This window comes from Ambystoma mexicanum, chromosome 4p (assembly GCF_040938575.1).
Source record: "Ambystoma mexicanum isolate Mex_15411 chromosome 4p, UKY_AmexF1_1, whole genome shotgun sequence".
Classification (NCBI taxonomy): Eukaryota; Metazoa; Chordata; class Amphibia; order Caudata; family Ambystomatidae; genus Ambystoma; species Ambystoma mexicanum.
This window is the reverse complement of record NC_090927.1, coordinates 141,732,997-141,753,655: the sequence shown is the minus strand read 5'-3', so window position 1 is coordinate 141,753,655 and position 20,659 is coordinate 141,732,997. Positions and strand designations below refer to the sequence as shown.

The window sequence follows — 20,659 nt, the reverse complement described above, 5'->3', positions numbered from 1 at the left end:
GGGTGTGGAAAATCGTTTCTGGCATCCATGATACATGTCTGGGGGTATGAGGGCTATTGTTTCAGACTTGAGAAACAGTTGCTTGTATATATGCATACACATGCTAGCCAGGGTGATGAATGTAAAGGGATCTACATATGTAACAAAATGTATCTTCATCTCGGGGTTTTCAGGATCATCCATAGTGTGGACCTGTCGGGTCATGTCTATGATGCCGTCTCGAAAACTGTTGCAGGCTGTTCTCAAAATATTGACGTCTTCACGACAATAGGCTTTTAGTTCTCTCTTAAAATCAAAAACCTGTGTTCGGGCCTCTGTATACCATTTAAGAAACGCCTCCTTGTCATCAGGCATCATGTATTCCGACCCATAACACTCCATAGGGGGGATGGCTCCCACATAGCTCTGATTCTGTACTGTATTAAAGAAATGGGGGAAATACCCTTTGGACCCAGGGAAGCCAAAAGCGTTAGGCAGTTTGCTTAATTTCATGGGTAGAAAATTCAAACTGTCGATAAAGCGGATTTTAAGGTCTAGCACAGTGAGGAGTTTCAACTTTGCACCCTGAGTTATCAGCTTGACGTCGACTCTCTCTTTAATCAGTTGTTGTATTATGAAGAAGCCATCGTAGCCCTGACTGTTGTGTGCCAAAAAGCTATACCCGTGGAATTTTTTTGTCAGAAATGTTGTAATGAAGCGGCTGACGCAGTCAATTCCAGCGAATGACCAACGGTCGTCACGAGTCAGATGCCTGGAATAGATATAGTTGGGTATGTGTATGCCGGTCTCCTGCATGCACTCCATATCAAAGATTATGTAATTCTCGGTTTTGGCTATTTCTTTCGGGTGTGTCATATAACACTGGTGTTCATCCACAGAGACCACTTCTACATCACAGCGGGGACATATCCGACCTTTGCATTCATGATTGGCCTTTATAAAACGGCCACAGGAACTGCAGTCTGTTTTTAGATGACATACGACTGTACCTTGAGCCGCCTTTTCAACGTGTTGTTGAAGACAGTCTTTGGATCGGGCAAATGTTTTACACCGGGGACATTTAAAGCCTGATTCACTGGTCACCACGCAACCGTCTCTCTGACACATGTTACAGTGTAAGTGGCACCTGTGAGCGGTTTAATTGCTGTATATGTGACAACAATGCGGGCATAAATTGCGAGCCCCTAGGAAACTCTGAAGGTTTAAGATTCCATAATAGTGCTGCTCGTGGTGTAAAATATATATAGTGTTCTTATTCACATTGTCACCTGCCGGGAAGTATTTCCAAACCCTGTCCTCATTATACAGGATTTTGATAGTTACACCAAAGTGATCCTCAAATAAACGCAGATCATTAAAACCAACCATAACATCAGGTGGTATACCCAATACGCTGTGAACCTCCATAGCTCTTGCCTGAATGTATCCATCTGTAACGGTTCTAGGCTCTAGCAGGCCTATAATGCTTGCAGCCATACATATGTTCAGGTCCCCGTAATTAAAATCCAAGAGCCAGCGTTTCTTCTTGGAAACCACCATACTGTAAAGGGTTTTCTTCAGGGGTCTGTACACACCACCCTCTCTAGCCCTGACAACCACTGACACGAGTCTCAAGGGCTCGGTTACGACCAGTTCCGCCTTACTTTGTAGCAGTTTTCCAATGTTTTCTAGAAACTGCAAAACATCAAAGGTCTGCCGAAACGATCGCCTGGTGAAAAGAGGCCTGTTTAAAACAGTGCTGTCTAGGCTATCTGGACAAAATCGTTAGGCCCAACCGTTTCAAGAATCTGAGAGATGAGCCTTTCAGTAGTTTCTGTGATCACTAAAAGCCCTTGACCGGTTGATCTTAACCTATCCAGATTTATAAAGCGGAACACCTCATAGTGTTCAACGCTTCGAAACTTTGGTAGATCTCGCTGGTATGTGCCCATACTCTGCAAGAAAACCGTGTCAGTTTCATCCGGAGGGGGTGTGTTTTGGGGTTGAGCCTCTAAATCTTTAAGGGCTCGCTGCATGATTATCATTTTAGCTTTTCTCAGGCGTTTGAGAAACATTTTTCGCTGCCTGAGGGTTTGAAGCCATTTTAAACGGCGTGCCGGTAAATCTTTTAAAGAGATACCTCGTTTTTTAACAAGGTTTGAGGGGGTGTTTGTGTTTTCCAACACTGGCTGCAGTGTTTCGGACGTAGCATTTAAGCAGGACTCAGATGTACCCATCCCAGGGTCCACCCCTGTGCTTAAAGGCTCTGGGGGTTCTGCAAAACCAGGCCTGGTCGGTATATGCTTTTGTAACACCCATTTCTTTTCAAGTTTGTTTTTACGAGTTGGTGGTGTGTTCTTTTTCATCCTTTTTTTAGCTATGTTGTTCACCCTGTTTTTAGAATCCCTAGCGAAAAGGGCTTGTTTGGCCTTAGACACGCGCTTACGCATGTCTACTAGATGTTTTTTACCAAACAGATGTCTCAAGCGCCAGGCCTGGCGTCATAATCTAGAGCTGTTATGCGGGCCTGATAAGTGTTTTTCCTTTTGCAGTTTTTTTAAACCGGGGGCCCGAAATAACTCTTTTACAACGTGTCCCTTTTTAGAAGCACGGATATTTACAAAACTGTTGGCTGTGTTGAGATTCACAGGCGCTGGGTTATTTAAGGGTTGTATATTCGAATGTGTACAATAAATGACGGGTATGCGTCTTTGTTGGTTTATACCGTTGGGCCCCCTGTAGGACAGATCAAGGGGTTTCAGGGAATATCCTGTTTCACGGATGACAGATGCATATCCGCAGTTTTGAGACCCTATTTTTATGGGGGAATCTGAAATTATTATAATAGGCGTCGCCTCTAGGACGACCCTGGTGTTAGGTTGAACACCCCCACCTTCTAGAGCTTCAGAAGTCCTAATAGATCTCTTGGTGTTAGGGACCGTAGGTGTGTATGCCTGGGGTGGTGTTATATCTCTACAGCCCGGGGGCCACAAGAGCTGATGACCAGAGCCTATGCGGATGGGGATTGCTGGAGAGTACACAGGAGGCGGGGTGATCTCACCCCAAGCCGGAGACCCCTGTGGCGGACTATCAGAGACTATGCGGTTGGGGCTCGTTGGGGAGTACAAATGAGGGGGTGGGCTCTTACCACAGCTGGGGGTCCACGGACGTGGGCTAACCGTCCCTCTGTCTAAAAGGTTTTCGGAGCCCACTACCGGGAGCCCCGGGCCCGGTATAAGCGCACCCCCTGTCTGTGTCTCCTGGGGAGATACAGCATTAACAGGTGCTACAGGTATGAGTGATTCAATAGGCAGTGGTATATGATTGTTGGGAACAATAATACGTTGGGGGTTAATGGGTACTACAACATTTGCAACCCCTTGAGACACCCGCCCCCTTTTAAGCGATAAGCCACTGTTTTTATTTAAAATGAACTTGTTTGCAGACCCTTGAGACACCCGCCCCCTTTCAAGAGATAAGCCCCTCTTTTTATTTAAAATGAACTTGTTTGCAGACCCTTGAGACACCCGCCCCCTTTTAAGCACTAAGCCCTGCTTTTCATTTAAAAGGAGCTCTACTGCCCCATCTAACACATCATTACAAACAGCGGCTTTATACAACAGCGGTGTAGGTGGCTGACCTGCAACTGGAGGGGTTCGAGCTGTCGGGGTCACAGTGGACGGCTGCGCTATAACTTCTTTCTCAACAGCAGCAGCACACGCCCCTAAAATAAAAGAAAAAAAAACAGTTTTAGTTTTATATTAAAGACCAAGTAATACATTACGGCACATTGTTCAGGTCAAACTCGAGGTATACGAACCCCTTTAAAATATTAAAAGAAACTGGTTGATAAAAATTAGGCCTGTGCAGCACTCTGTAAAACCCCATAACGGACCGCTCATGTTCTTCTAAAGACACGCTGAAATATTAACGACACCTGCTATGGAAAAAAAAAAAGAGTAGCTCTCAGTGATCCTTTAAGCATACTTACATTCTGTACCCCAGCCAGGGTGCTTCCTTTTTAATGACGGGTTCACCGCAGGTGTTGGGTATCTGGCATGGGTCCTGGGGGTGGCATCAGAGGCTGATGGGCCAGCGGTCTGGGGATCTGAGGAGGGGCTTGATGCCGTTGGTCCCACACTGGGTGTATCTGCAATAAAAACCAAAGAAAACAGTTACCACCAGGTTCTACATCAAATCGTCACATGGCAGAGCTATGCTTCAAATACATCATCATGTTTTACACTAAAGACTCAATTTGTGGAAAACATCAGGACTCCTATAAAAAAAAAGCATACATGCTTTACAGGCTTCACCTATAATAATTACCTGCTACAAGAGCCGATGCCTCTCGCACATCAGCAGAAGCGGCGCCCGCATGGATCACCGCTAGAAAATAAGGAAACAACATATGTTATTGTAAATACCCATTATTAAATAACTATAATCATCTTATGCTCGTGCCATAAAACTACATTATGTATATTAATAACAGTTACTAATAACATCTGTATTAAAAGTACACACCGGCGGTATCGATACTAGGAATTCCGTATTCTGCCAAGAGGTCGTTAAGTGCTTCGGAATTTATACATGCGTCTTCCAAGGAGGCATCCCATGCAGCATAGCCATCTGCTGGAAGCAATAAATAAAATAAATAGATAAATAAATAAGCCTCGGGTCTCCCATACTGCAAATGCCCAATCCTTGGGGGTAACAGACACCCACACGTACAAGAAGCACAACAACCCCTGCTTGGGGCCCTTATTAACTGTGGACCCTTGGGGATCAACTCGATGGGGACCTGGACAGGGAGGCTAATAGTTCTGCCCAGCCTTGATGCATAACATTCATTAAAATGTACAATATACCCCATTGTGCTGTTTCCTTGAGCTAGCTTTATCAAACAGTAACATCAAACATAGTGCAAATGCCTTCCGGCGTTATTTCAAAACAGCCTTCTAAAAGTTAATGGCTCAAATGGAGCCGTAAATATGCGACTGTTGTAAAATAAAATGCCTAAACCAGGTGTGCCATCAGCCCTTTCATTTATAAAGAACAGAGGTGTATACTTCATGAATGCCTGTAACCCGCGGGTGCTTTAAAGCTTCTGTAAACCTTTATTTATTTATTTGTTGTAAAGTTGGGGCTCTGCAGCTGCTGTTTGCGGCTGCAGCGCCCTTCATTTGCAGGAATGATTTTTTTTTTAAATGTCCGGGGAGCTGTGAATTTCCACTAATGGAGGCTGCAGCCTGTCAGAGTTTATAGGCCCCTTACCTGATCGTTTGTCTGATCCTGCTCCTGCATGGTAGCTGTAACGCACGATGACTTCACACACACACACACACACACACACACACTGGGTCTGCAGCTGGTTAATTCTTAACAGGCGTCGCACCAGGGCTGACAACAGTTAAACCACCCCTCTTTATAATGGTATCTCAAAAGTGGCGGGCTTTGCAGATATCTGTGAAATTAACTCCAGATGGTCACCAGCTTCTGCCACTCAAGATAAGGCCCTAGGACTTTGAGCCCGGATCTAAGGGTGTTGGGGGAAGGGGAGGGCTGGGGGATGCATGGTCAGTCGGATACCATCCTCCCGGAAATTTCAAGGGCTCCTCCACCGCCTGGGACTGCATGGGTGTGGCAACATCCCCCGGAAATTCAAAGTGATCCATCAGAGCTGCCCCTCGGGGCTCAGACCACAGCACTTCCACCCCACCCATCCTGCTGAGGGCTGCAAGAACAGACCATGTGGACACCGAGGCCATTTCCGGCCTCCCCTGGAATTTCAGAGATCAACAGCATATCCGCTGGGCCTGTTCCTGTTGAATTACAGCTGTAACACCACAGGGATGGGCCCAACATCTTCTTTTGAGCTCTCTCTATATATATATAGGCGGCTGGCAGGGGTGTGGGGTGAACATGGCTTGCGCAGACCCTTGTGCATGTCATTTTGCAGCCTGAGTGCCTTGAAAAGGACAGAGACCTCCACCGATGGCCCAGTATTCACAAATGGACCCTTGCAGAACCATAGGGTCTTGCTTCACAAGCCTGTTGGACTCAGACCCATCACCTCAACATTTATTATGAATATTATTCATAAATTATTATTATTTATTTATTTATTATTTTAATGTTTTCTCCCCAGCATAACCGGCCGGAAAATTATGAAAAATTAATTTTTCATAAGTATAAAAAAATGATTACTTTTAATGATCATAATTTTTTTTTTATGCTTATGGAAAATTAATATTCAATAATTTTCCATTTTTTATATAATTACAAATGTATTTTCGATTTTTTAAATTTTTTTTATTTTTTATTTTTCTAATTCTTACCTGTCTTATTATAAGTGTAGACACCCTGCCACACTATACTCAAGACCCGCTTTAACACCGCCACCCCTAGTCAACGCGCCCCTAGCTTCAATCTTATGTTTACCTTACCGCACCTGCCCGGTCGCGCTGATGCTGTTAAATCAGAATTTCAACCCGGTCCTCAGGATTGGCTTGGACCTACAGCCAAAACACTGCTATATATATATATATACACCCTACACGCCACGCCCCACCCTTCAAAATCCCGCTCCACACTTCCGGTTCTTTGGGGGGCAATCGGAGGAAGTCCCCTTGGGGCCCCAACCCTTGGGGGACCTTCCCGATAGCCCCCATGATGTCACATCCGGTGGGACACCCCCGCTAAGGACCCAGGGCCTGTTAAACACACCTACATAACTTCCGGGACAGGATTTTGCCCAGGCAGAACTTCCGGGGGAAGCCCCAGGGGGCCACGCCTAGGATATGACATCATAGGGACCGGATATCCCGCCCTAAAGGAGCGTGGAAAGCTGTCAAGGCTTGTTTGATGAGGAAAGGTATCATGCTTTACTACTAGCCTCATTCCATTACCTGTAAAAGGATTCCCTCCATTGCCAGTGACGCTCCCTATCCTAGGAGTCATTGACTGTCCTGTACTCGTGTTCTGCTGAAGCTTCATAGGTGAGTGCTGTGACTGCCCTTGTGGCGGATTGGCTGCTACCTGCTGCATTTGCAAACCTTGCTGCACTCTCAGCTCTTGTGTCTGCTGCACTGTTTGATTCTGAGCACATCGATCTCCGCTTTGCTGCGAATACCCAGGCGGGTTTGACATCCCCCCTCTTGAAAACTGTCCATTCTGCACAAACCCTTGGCTTCTACACATACAAGCAAAGTGCCCTGTCATCATAAACGTCCAACATATAGGCGGAGGTCTCCTACCCTGCCCATCTTGCATATTCTGGTTATCATTCTGCATATTCTGAAACCCACTTTGGTTATTCTGGAAGTCTTCCTGATTATTCTGCCAATTCCCTTGGTTACCTTGCCAATTTCTTCCACGAAATCCTCCTCTTCCCCGTGGACAAACCCATTATTACTTCGATCGAACTGCCTATGATTATTCATCTTCGGCATGTTCGCTGTCTGCTGTGAATTCGATCCAGCTACACTTGTCAGCATTGGTATCTACTATACCCATCGAATGCCTTTCCATCGAATTCCTTTGCATCGAGGGGTTTGAAACTAATTGGATGGGTTTTAAAGGGTATATTACACAGACACAGTAGTGGCTGTGTAGTTATGGTTAAGTTGCTAATCCCATAGGAAGAGCACTTTTTGGGCGGCTTATAACTTTGCTCCCCCTGTACGAATCCTCACCAAACTTTGCAAAAAAAGTATATGAATTGTTTTGCGAAGTTTGGTGAGGTTTGGTCACACCCGCGGAAAGCCGCGGTGTCCGCAGACAGTGCAACTCTTAGACAGCCCTTCTACCCTTTCCACTTCACTCTCTCTGCCATTCCCTCATTGGATACAGCTAAGCAGTCACACAACCATCCACCAATCACATCCAAGACCTCTACATCTAACTCCATCATCATAGTTCAGCACTTCAAATGTACTGTTGATCACTCTGAGTAAAAGTCTCATATCATTGGAAAGCACCTGCTACACAAACTACTGTACAAGTCTCCAATATTTCTACTTGCAGCTGCATGCATATCCACATGCATGAATACAAACTACAGGTATGCATATTTTCTGCACAGTACATGTACAACTCTTATGAATGCATATAAACAGAGTAACTGCCACTTAACCCGTATAACCTATAAAATGAACTTACTGTCATTTATCCCATCTGCTATAATCAACTGTCACTTCCAAACCTGTCTGCTATCAATTTTTGTTTACACACACAGCTATCTAAAAAATTATAACATTAAAAGATGGGAGAAATAACAGTATAATTGTAGAAAAACACTTAGTAGTGTATTATAAAATTACACACAGCCAGGATAAGGTCATGCATCTTTATACACTCACACAGATAGACACTATCATTGAAAAGCTCCCAGCTGAAATAACACCACTGCCTGTAAATCACATCCTTCTGCTTTATTACCCACACTTTCACAATTGCATACACTCCAATGCTTTTCTATACAGTGTCTGCCATTTACCTTATAAAAATTGCAAAATAAGTATATCATTATTTCTTCTATCTCCTAACATTCAATAACACAGCCTTTAGAAACCGAGTTTCATACACTTAGGGCCTCATTACAACCCAGGCATTAAGGGGTTAATGGCGCCGTAAAAGGTGTTGGCGCCGTTAAACCCTTAACGCCTGATTACGAGGTCCCTTTGCGGGTTGCACTTTGACGCCTGCTTTTAGCAGGTGTTAAAAAACCAACCCGCAAAGAGACCTAGGAGCTAATTACGGCACCGTAATTTACGGTGCCGTAATTAGCGCCTTCCCCATTCCCATTGTGCCCTATGGGGCAAAAATGGGAATGGGGAAGGGCCATGGCGGCATGGGGAATTACCACCCCGCCAACCTCGGAATGGGGTGGTAATTCCCCATTCCGCCATGGCGGAGTCGGTAAGTTACCGGCATGGACCATGGTGCTATTAGCACCATGGTCCAACGCCTGGGTCGTAATGAGGCCCTTAGTATTTTACTCATTTGCAAAGCATGTTGAACTGACATATTCTAAGTAAAATATTAAGGCTGCACATAGACAAAGGAAACTGCATGCACACACTATGTTCAGATATCAAACAAGAATACTACTACAAAAACATAAAATCAACGTCTAAATTAACATCAGTGCTATAAACACTCAAAATTACTAACTTCTTTCTTTTACAATTGCAGTGAAGACCACTCTCCTGAAAAGCAGAAGCATCTGAAGTACAAACAACAACTCAGAAGAAACCTGCTCATTCCACACAAAAAAGTAAGTACAATACTACCATAATATTCTTACTGTTACTCAAACACACTGTGGGATCGATTCATGGAATTTGTGCACCGAAAAACTGAGATTTGTGCACCATTCTGCCCACAAATCCCCATTTGTTAAACAGGGATTTGCAGGCAGAATGGCGCACAAATCCCTGTTTTTCGGCGCACAAATGACATAACTCAGCCCCTAGAATGTTAGTATTGCAGAACAAAGAACTGTTTTAATTCTATACCATTAGATTTAGTGCTTCTCCTCACCACTAGCTTACTTTCTACTGTCATCCGAACCCAGTATAGTAACACACAAATACAAGAATAGCCTTCCCAACTAGTTGTAGCTGCCCAATACACAATCACACACCACCGCATACATCCTTACCATCATACTCAGACACTCATGCACACAGCACACATACATTGCAGAACAGCCCAACCCATACCTTCTTTTTTTTTCAAATGATCCCAAAGAATGCCTACCTAAATGCAAGTCCGTAGAAAGCAACGCAGAAGTAGAGCAAATGAAAATAAAAGTGTACAAAATAAGCAGCCATCTCTAGCAGAATTTGTACAAAAAGTTCAAACAAAAGATCTAATAGAGTCATTAAGCGAAACAAAACAAGCTTCCAGTACAAAAACGTTCCCTCCTCTTTCAAAATGTAAAACGAAACAGAAAGTGATTAACAAGAATTCAGCTACCACTTCTGCTAACACTTCTCCTATAAATCTTGATGTAGTGGCAAGTAAAGATACCAAAAAAAGTTTTTTAGAAAAAATGTTCCGCCACAGAGTCCTTCAGAATCTTATAAAAACAGGAGAGAAATCATGCACAACCCTTAAAACCTACCGTAGAAAATTAATCTTAGAAGCTCTCATAGACAGTGCATTCCTTCTCAAAAGGAAGTTATTTATTTTAGTAGTAAACAGAATGAAACCACTAACAAAACTAACTACTAAATTACAAAAAAGACTTCTCAATAAACGGAATGTCAACAAAAATAACTTCTTAAATATCTGTGGAGGTGAATGGAGTCCCACCACGAGCACAGAACCATATTTCAATGAAGAAGCGTACAAACAAAAGCAAACAAACACAATTGCCATACATAGCAGTGGACGAGGGTATGAAAAACTTAATACCATAATGGTACAAGAAATACTGCTTACAAAAATATCCCCAGAAAACTCAGTATCACCTCTCCGTTCGACTGAACCAGAACGTCCAGTATACAAATGGCCGTGCACGTCACTGTGTAACATTGCCAAAAAATCTTTCAAATCTTTACACCAGTTCCTCAATCAGTATGTGAAAGGCAAAGACAAAATCAAAATGAAACTACTACAAAATATGGATACCTGTCCAGTGCGCAAATACACAGGACTACAAGGACATTCATTAGCCTGCATTTCAGGACCTATTTGCAAAAGCACCCTCCATCATATCAAAATGATATCAACACATCATCCAACTATAAGAAATCTAGTCTATAAACTGTACTATGCTAAAAGTCCTGCTTTAGCACTAGCCAATTTAAATAACAATCTTCTACATGGTACAGCCAAAGACCTACTCGAAGAAATAGAGCATATCCAGAGAAAATATTTTGGAAGTGAAAGCCACTTACAAAATGCAATAGCTTTACAACAGACTAGCAACAATTGTACAGATGGCAACCTTCTACTACACACATACAAAAAAGAAATACTAAAATTTAAAAGTACATCCGCTGAAGTACCAAACCATGTGTGTGTGTTGCCGCAGAGGTTTTTTATAAAAGTAACACAAAAACTGTAGACGTAACATACAAAATAGAAGACAATGAAGATTCCAAAAACCTTATAGCAGAAAACAAATACGAAATAACTGACCCCTTAATACTTTGCAGTTACTGCACTACAAAACTTGACAACAACCAAACTCCTTCGCGTGCTATCACAAATAACTTGGAATTATTCCCACTACCAAAACCCCTGCAACAACTCAATTTATATGAGAGCATAATAATTCAAACAGTGCACCCATTTCAAGCGTCTTCATAATACGTCTCCAACCAAAAACAGCAAAATGACCTCCCTCTGAATTAGTGGAAGGCATGTGTGGCAAAGTAGTTTATTTACCATTAGATCTGAAAGAAAATGTGCACGCTCTGGGAGTGCAACGTCCAATAGAGCAATCTTTAATTGTCTTAGTAAATGGTGTACCTACAAAAGACAAAATAATTTGGCAACAACACGTAGATTTACATAAAGTTAGATAAACCTTGCAATATCTAAAATACAATAATGAATACTACAAAGAAATGAATATTGAAGAAAACCTGAGGGAAACCACTGAAATAATTCAAGAGTCACCAGAAACTGGTCAATTTGAACTTCTAGATCCTGCTACAGTATCCAATATTTTAGACCATTTTACAATTCATCCATTACACTCTAAAGACACCATAGATGATGCACTAGAAACGTACCAAATGCGACAAACCAAAGGATCACCAATCAGCATATGGGAAAAAAGTATAGAAGCACATGCTTTTCCTCTACTCTTTCCTACTGGGAAAGGAGGAAGGTACGATGATAGACCCACTCAGATAACAGCATCAGAATACCGCTCGTTACGAATGTATTCTGAAGATCCCAGATTTAGACAAAATGTGTAATACATATTCCACCTACTCTTTGAAAGTGAACTAGCAACTCTATGCTACGGAGTTGCACACACATTGAAATCAGGTACCCACTTTCAAAATATGTCAGCTACACAATTACTACAAAAAGTGCAAGAAAAAGATGAGGTTTTACAATCAAGCATTACAAATCTGTTAGCAAACATGCGTGATACTAAAGAGTACTTCCGACGTCACAGAGATGTATGTTGTATGATAAGAAACCTTGGCCCACCCACTTGGTTTGTTACATTAAGTTGTGCAGAATATGCATGGGAAGATTTACATGATTTCCTACGCATATCAAACAAAAAGAAAACAAACATAGATATACTAACACCTGGAGAACTTTGCTCTCTAGATCCTTTTAATGTTTCAAGATATTTCCGTCATCGCTTCATTGCTATGCTACACTTTATTTGTGATAAAACTGTTCCTCCCCTCGGAGAAGTGCAACACTTCTTTTGGAGAAAAGAATACCAAGCCAGACGAGCACCACATACCCACATGCTTTTATGGATTAAAGATGCTCCTAAATTTGGTCAAGACAGTGATGCCACTGTTTTCCAGTTTATCGAAAAATATGTCACTTGTGAAATTCCATCAGAAGCAACAAATAGTGATCTTCATGCACAAATTGTACAATTTCAAAGACACAAATGTGGGAAATATTGACATCGCAAATACAAAAACAAAGGGAAATACTACACCAAATGCTGCTTTGGTTTCCCTAGACCAGTTACAGAAACAGGTGAAGTGAACAACTTCATGTCTTCAGTTAGACATAGTGTTAAAGGTAAATCACCTAAGGACACATATTACATAAAAAGAACAGAAGAAGCAAAATATATCAATGATTACAATGCTATCATTGCCCTCTTATGGAATGCAAACATAGATGTGCAGTACATTGCAGACAATTCCACTGCAGTTGCACGATATGTTACAGCCTACTTAACCAAAGCAGAAAAACAGAGCTTCTAGACCTCTGGAATGACCTATCATCGGACAAAACACTGTTTCAGAAATTGTACAGCTTAGGCATAAAAATGCTCTCTCATAGAGAATGTGGCTGATATGAAGCTGCAGATCATTTAACAGATACTGCTTTGTAGGGAAAATCTGAAAATATAGTATGGCTAAGTATTGGTCCTGCTAAATCTAGAAAAAGAATTCTCAAATCATATGACGACATAGAAACAATAGCCAAAATAATCCCAACAGCCAAGACATTTTGAAAAACAATTTACTAGACACATACAACCCAAACAGGAGTACCACTTTGGAAACCATGTGTCTATACCACATAGCCCAAAACTTCACATACAAAAATAATATAAAACCCGATGAAAATAAAGGTAGATACAGAGTGACAAATTGTGAAGGCAGCTTAGCGAAACTTACCAAACGAAGCATAATGAATCATATCAAATTGTTATTAAAAACTCCTCAACATAAAGAACTATATTACATGTCCCTGTTACAGCATTTTAAACCATGGAAAAAAGAGGAAGAGTTACTAGATATCTATGACTCCTATGAAGACGCTTTCAAAGCAAATGAAAGCACTATAACCGTTGTAAACTTTACACAGTACAAAACAATGTTGCACAATGAACAGCAACACGAAGAAGAACTCCAGGCCCAACTAGATAAGGACACTCCCGACAGTAGTCAACCTTCTGTAACTGGAAGCCAAGAAACACTGGGACAGCGACTAATACCAAATGAGGCAGAATTAGCTATGACAGAAGTAGAAAACACCATGGGCCTCATTACGAGTACGGCGGTAACCGAGGCGGTAAAACTTCCTGGTTACCGCCGGACTCGTATTAACACTCCGCCTCCGTGACTCCCGGAATTACCAGGGCATTACAACCCCGGTTTTCCGGGAATCACAGAGGCGGAATGGTGTTAATCCCCATTACCATTGAGTCCTATGGGACTCAATGGGAAAGGGGATCATGGAAACACTGGCAGCATCTCGTAATGCTGCCTGTGTTTCCTCGTCTATCTGCAGGCGGGAGGTATTAAACGCGCCAGGTCAGACCTGGTGGGAACATCACCTCCCGCCTGCAGGGGTCGGGATCAGGTGGTCCGGAAACAACGGTGGCGGCGCGTTTACCGCCACCGTTATTTCCGGATTGCCTGGGTCGTAATGAGGCCCACGTCTCACTATGAAGAAGATGCAGAAGACTTAACTGTACTGCAATCAAAACTGAACAATGAGCAGCGTAGCATTTTTCAAGAAGTAACAAAAGAAATTGTACATGGTGTACAACATGAAAATAAAGAATGTACCTGCCAAAATTACAAACCTATACTACTATAAGTCAGTGGTCAAGCTGGTTCAAGCAAAACATTCTTAATCAAAATCATCAGCAATTTCCTTCAACAATTGACAAACTACAAACTGTCAGCTGTTGTAACTGCCCCCACAGGTTTAGATGCCTACAACATAGACAGTGTCACTTTACACCAATTACTACTCCTTCCAGTAGAACACCAAAACAAATTAGACTATTAGAAACTTTCTACAGAAGCTGCAATGGAACTACGCAGAGTGTTAAAACAAATGAATATTCTACTAATAGATGAAGGGAGCATGGTCTCCAACCTAATGTTGGCTTTGATTCACCTCAGATTACAAGAAGTACTCAAAACAAACTACGAAGAGCTCTTTGGAGGAAAACACATTATTGTTTTCGGAGATCTTCTTCAATTGATACCAGTGAAAGGTGAACCTATTTTTAAAACCTTAGGACACAAACTCTGTCGTAAAACTGTTGGCAGCATAGGAAATGTCAACCTTTGGCAACATTTCCAATACAGAGAATTAACAGAATACATGCGCCAGTCTGCAGACCTCACATACGCCAACATTTTAAAAAGTATTAGAGTTGGTGTACTACCTCAAGATATAACAACCAAAAGGTGGGAGCCTCCTAAATCACTGGCACCTGGAGGTAAAGCCATATAGTCAAACAAAGCAAGAAAGTGGTCCCAGGATAGCGAGAGCAACTGATAGAGCAGAGGCAGAGAGGTAATGAATCAAATCATAATTTTTATTTTATTTTAGATTTGCATATAAAACACATCGTAGATCAGCTTTAATGAATTCATTTTATACAAAACATCCTAAAAATCAGGCATTCATGCATTCATTCCGCTAGTACAAATCCTAAAACATTTAATTATTTTAAGAATCTAGGAAAGTTCCAATTCATTTCCCTTAAATTGCTAAAAAATGTTCACTTCAGACAAAATATATCTGAATGATAAAACGAAACAACACCATCTGCAGCAAATGAAAGTGGATGATGAATATAGTGGCAAAATGTATACAACACTTTTCCAATGAACTAAATGGGTGTTGAAGTCATTTGACTATGCTGTAACATATCTGATGTATGCGTGAATTCATACTGTTACTTTCTTATGGACACCATGTACCAATGCTACGGGAATCACCAATGTTATTAATGTCTGGTGTGTTAGGGTGTTATGTAAAAATAAACTCATTATGTCAGGGATCGCCCTATTTCTATAGATGGCTAACAGTATCTAAGAGAAAGGGTGGCACATTTCCATATCATGTTTGCAGAATATGACATAAGCTTAAAATGAACTGACTGCTGCTGGTGGCAGTCCTCACCTTGAAGTGTTCCAGGTCAGGTCTTTCCAAGTTCACAACATCTGCTAAGAGCTGGTCCTCTAGACCATCGCGCGTGACAGTGAAATTGATTAACGTAGTCTGGGCCTGGATCTCAGGCTTGTAATGTGGGTTTGCAAGTTTGGTGTGCAGGATCAATCGGAATTCCCGGTGAAACTTACACTCCTTATCCCCGACTCTTATATATCTGAAAGAGAGTGTAAACATTGTGAGCTCTAGCATAACAGCTTTGGACAACATACAAATAAAAGTATATTTAGGAACAAATATTCTGACAGAAAACTTTACCCACCTTGCTGAGCAGTAAGTGACACACATTGGCTTGCTTTTCAGAATTTATAGCAGAACATGTTATCTGATTCCAGCGCTGGGTCTGGAATTCTGAATTTAAAAGAAACCATACAACGCACTATAGTCATTTTCTGAGCCTCCACACACTGTGAAATCAGCGACTGAATGAAAGGTGCCGCAGGGGAGCACGCAGAGAGACATACTTTTGAAAGCTGTGCTGGTGAACACAACTGGATCAATACCCAGCAGGAGGAGAGCTCAAGCACCGCTGCAATCTGGTGTGTGTACATTAAGGCACATGTACCAGAGGTGTCAAACATACAGTTGAGGGGGAAAGGTTTATCTGGAAAAAAATAGCTACACTCCTGTCTGTGCGTGGTGCCAGGCAGTTTCTCAGCCAGTCTGTCAATACTCATTAAGAAAGGTCTTCTGGCATCTTCATCCCCTTTCCGCCTGTTAGAGTGATAACGATCGCAAAGATTTTAACTGGCTATATGAGCTACTGCATTGCATTTTTTATGTCCGGACAGCCGCGGTGACCGCGGACATTACACACACATCAGGGGTGCCTGCCACCTAAAAAAATACAGCATTTGACCCATCTCTTATTCCCCCACCCTCCCCAAGCACTCTTACACACCAACACACTTGCCAAAGTTGTATTTATCCCCCGTTCGTCGCTGCGCTGTCCACGGATGTCTGCGGATCCAAGATGGCGGGCGCATCGATACAATACGATGCACCTCACGCTTTGTTCCAGCCAATCAACGAACACATTGCATGTCCGCGGACACGATGCAATGCGATTAGCGGACATAGATATCACACATTTTTTGTGACCTACTTTTTGGTAATTTAAAAAAAAACTACTGGATGGATTTTCAACAAATTTACAAAAGCCCGCTTTCGGGACCAAGCCGCTGCTCCTGTCGCAAATTTGGTGAAAATCCGTCCAGCGGTTTGGGCTGTAGGCGTGAGCAACGTTTTTTCCCCATTCAGTCTATGGGAAAAAAAGACATTTGCCCCCCCCTCCTAAAGTTGCCCCCCCATATAGTTCTTGGTGTGGATTCGTCCAGGGAGAGCGAAGTTATAAAACGCCCAAAAAGTGCTCTTCCTATGGGATTAGCAACTTAACCATAACTACAGTAGTGGCTGTGTAATATATATATATAGGCGCTTGCCGCAATCTATTCACTATAAAGCTAGCCTCATGATTACTTTGTCTGCTTGCATTTCTTGCCTTTGTACACTTGCACAATAACTTGATATCTTCATCAGTTCTGTGGCATAAGCCTCTTCACCTTGATCCCAAGGTGTCACTTATCCTCGATACTTTCTTGCTGCTTTATAGAATAGCTTCATTCTCTTATGTCTCTGCATCTTTTATTTATTTCAGCTCGACTCAGTGTGACGTCACCATTCATCTTCACAGTTTATCTGCTCTGCTTCTTCAGGAATCTCATTTAAACAACTGTCATACTTCTTTGTATGCAGGTATGGTTTCCTCAATAGGAATCTTACTTCTAGGATTCTCTTAGGTATTGAGATACCTAAAGGTATTGCACTGTTTTCATACTCTGCCTTTTGTCGTTTTAACTGCTCCGTGTATGTCACATACTCTGGTTTCCAATCTATAGGCAATATAGGTGACGTGGTTGAGGTGGGGGTACTTGGCTCCTCCTCTACAGTTACATGAATTCCTGTCGAATCTGCCAACTTTTACCAGTTTCTAAAAGCTGGCGTTTTCAATATGAATCTAATGCATATCTGCCATCATCATATCAGATGCTGGTGGGAATGCATTTGTTTCAGAACGGTGTGGTGGATGGGGTGATGAGCATGCACGTTTTGTTCTGGGCGTCCACCCGAGCCAGTCAAAACGTTGAAAATATCCTGCAGTGGCAAATCAGGTTGTTAGGGAGAAGCTTTTTCTCTAAGCACTGGCAATGATTGCAGTTAAGACACACTGAGATTAATTGATTTGCACAGGATCTTCCCCATCCATAGTTCATGTAGGTATTTATTCAGGGTTAGGTTTGAAAGGATAAAGTAATCGTTTTATAGAAATGCATTTAAAAGTACAGAAATTACATAAAACACTAACCTCAAATTACATACATCGTTTTAGACATATGTCATGCAAAAATTGTATTATATCTTTAAATTACCCATCCTGACTAGGTGATCACAGAACAAGCTTGCAAACATGTGAGAGTTTTAAAAACTGTTCTCAAAGTAAATGAAAGTGTGTTTTAAAACTGAATTCATAGTGAAAGAAATGCACCCATGAAATGTCATCTGCTTGAGTCTTTATTTCACACAGCATGCCGTGTTATACTCCCATCCCATTTATTGTCACCCACCATCCACAACTCTTAAAGGACAATAGTCCTTCCCCATGAACCATTGTGCCTGAGCCATCAAACTCTAGTTTCAATTTTGCATGTTGTTATGCTTTGTTGACATGCAGTGAAACATCAGGGGGAGCAGCTCTGCTTTCCTGTGCTTTGACGTTTCACAGGAAAACATGTGAAAACCTTTCTGGACAGGCCTCAGACAGCTCGGCAACGTGATTGAGTACCGGTACTCTCCTCAAGCTTGGAGAAGTCCCAGTGTTGTATTATGAAACTATTCTACGGAAGTTGGACTTACACAATGAGAAGAAGTCCAGTCCCATGTTGGAACGCTACTATTTTGGGATGCCTGAGCAAGTGGAAGGAGAGTCAGTGGAGAGCTTTGTGACGGGGCTGTGAGAGTTGGCTCATTTCAGTTTTGGAGCATCATATAATGAACATGTCAGGCACCAGTTTATGTTGCGTGTTAGGGAGCACAAACTAAGGTAAGAGATCTAGAGTACGAGGATCCAACTTTGAATCAGGTGCTTGACATTGCTAAGAAAGTTGAGCATATGAGGAAGTGTGTAAAGGCGTTGCAAGCGTAATGAGGGAAAGTGAGAAGGGCAGTGTGCTGTGACCAAGGAACAGATAAGGAGGAGGAGCATTCCCAGGGTGGAGGTGTCCAAGGTGATAAAGTGGGTGATGAAAAGGGAGGGGTATAAGCATGGTTCCCTGAGAAAAAAAGGGACTGGGGCAGATAGTGCAAGAAGTGCTTCAGGTGTGGGAGAACCTTTTATTTTTCAAACTCTGAAAAGTGCCTTGGTTTGGGTGTTTAGTGCCAGAAGTTTAAGAAGAAAGGACATTATGCAAACTGTTGTTGACACTTTTCACCTAAGGGGGTAAGAGAAGTTTCACAGTGGGAGGAGGATGAAAGTGAGGATTGCAGTCAAGTGAATGGTATCCGGGGAGGGAGCTTCCCGGTAGGGAGTATTGGGAAGTTATCAAAAAGGGAAGAAGCCACATGCTGAGGTGTTTGTGGATGGATCCAGTATTTTTATGGTCATGGACACTGGTTCTGATTGCACTATAGTGGATTGCTAGACGTGGTCAAGACCTCTTGAGGGAAATGGAAATAAACTTAACAAACCCAGGATGAGGACCAGTGTATATGGGAGAGCTGTGATTGAAATTGATAGAGAAATCAGGTGTGTTTTGCAGTGCAAAGGGAAGTCCACGAAAGCAGATGTGTTTGTGTTTAAGTCTGGAGTATGCTTCTTTGGATGGGACGAGCAATCAGAGATGGGACTGGTCATAGATCCAGTATGCCGGAATTAGTATCTGTGTTCGACAGGGAGTTGCAGGTATAGACTGAATTTGGCACTGTTTTTGAGAACAGACTGGGGTATCTGAAGGGGTATCAACACAAGACACGATTGAAGCCAGGTACTGTGATGAAGGAATTGAGGAAATTAGAAGGGTTGGGGGTAATTGAGAGAGTTGAGACGTCAGAGTGGATCTCTGCTATTGTTATGGTAAGGAAGGGGAGTGGTGAGATCAGGATCTGTGTCGGCCTAAGAGGTCTCAATAGGAATGATGTGGCAGACAAGTTTCACCTGCGTAACATTGGGTCGATGGCGAGTATGGTAGGTGGAGCTGCTATTTTAGCACATTGGATTCGACGTCCGCCTATCATCAAATAAATAAGCAACCTGCGTCCCTGGAATTGACGAGGTTTGTGTGACACCAGAGGGAACCTTTAGGTACTGCAGGATGCTTTTTGGTTTGGTCTCTGACGCAGCTTTCTTTCAAAGGATGATGCATGCTTTGTTATGTTAGGAAAAAGGGGTATTCTGTTTTCAGGATGACATTCTGATCACGGAATCTAAGAAAAGTGAACATGATGCGAGGTTGAGGAGTGTTCTCAGAATTGTCGAGGAGGAGGGGTTGACTCTGACGAAGAACAAGTGCAAGCTCAAAAAGACGTCCATAGACTATTTGGGACACACATTTTGTGAGGGACAAGTGATGCCTAAGGTGGATTTGGCGTCAGCCATTGAGAATGTGAAGAGTCCCACTGACAAGCAGGGTGTCATGTCTTTCTTTGGGTTGGTGGAATACTATGCCTAATTTGTCCTACATTTTGCAGACAGATGCAAGAATATCCAGTGTTTGTAAAAGAAGGGTGTAGTGTTTGATTGGAGTGAGGGATGTCAGCGAGAATTTGATGATGCTAGGGGGCAATAGCTAAGGCACCAGTTTGGCTAGTTTTGACAAAGTGTGCCCACATGGATCATGACAGATGCCAGTAACACTGGAATGGGTGTTGTACTGTTACAGAGACAGCAGGGTGTGGAGAGAGTAGTGGCCTTTGCCTCAAGGGCATTGACAGAGGTTGAGAGGAGGTATTCGGTCATAGAAAAAAAGGCGCTCAG

General features: G+C 42.4%; 2 protein-coding genes across 2 annotated transcripts in view; both read right to left on the bottom strand.

Annotated features, from left to right (window-relative positions):
• The window catches only part of LOC138453079 (interferon-induced very large GTPase 1-like), a 213,228-nt gene that overhangs the window by 189,189 nt on the left and 3,380 nt on the right, over positions 1 to 20,659 (bottom strand). Inside the window, exon 2 of the mRNA XM_069605586.1 lies at positions 15,583 to 15,787. The gene's annotated coding sequence lies outside the window, so the exon portion shown is untranslated. The remainder of the gene's footprint in view (positions 1 to 15,582; positions 15,788 to 20,659) is intronic.
• Positions 1,111 to 20,659, bottom strand: part of LOC138452795 (uncharacterized) — a 33,110-nt gene continuing 13,561 nt past the window's right edge. Inside the window, exons 2-5 of the mRNA XM_069605138.1 lie at positions 4,507 to 4,614; positions 4,309 to 4,368; positions 3,971 to 4,129; positions 1,111 to 3,703 (exon numbers count right to left, since the gene is read on the bottom strand). Coding sequence (XP_069461239.1) covers positions 2,481 to 3,703; positions 3,971 to 4,129; positions 4,309 to 4,368; positions 4,507 to 4,614 — 1,550 coding nt within the window. The 3' untranslated portion in view covers positions 1,111 to 2,480. The remainder of the gene's footprint in view (positions 3,704 to 3,970; positions 4,130 to 4,308; positions 4,369 to 4,506; positions 4,615 to 20,659) is intronic.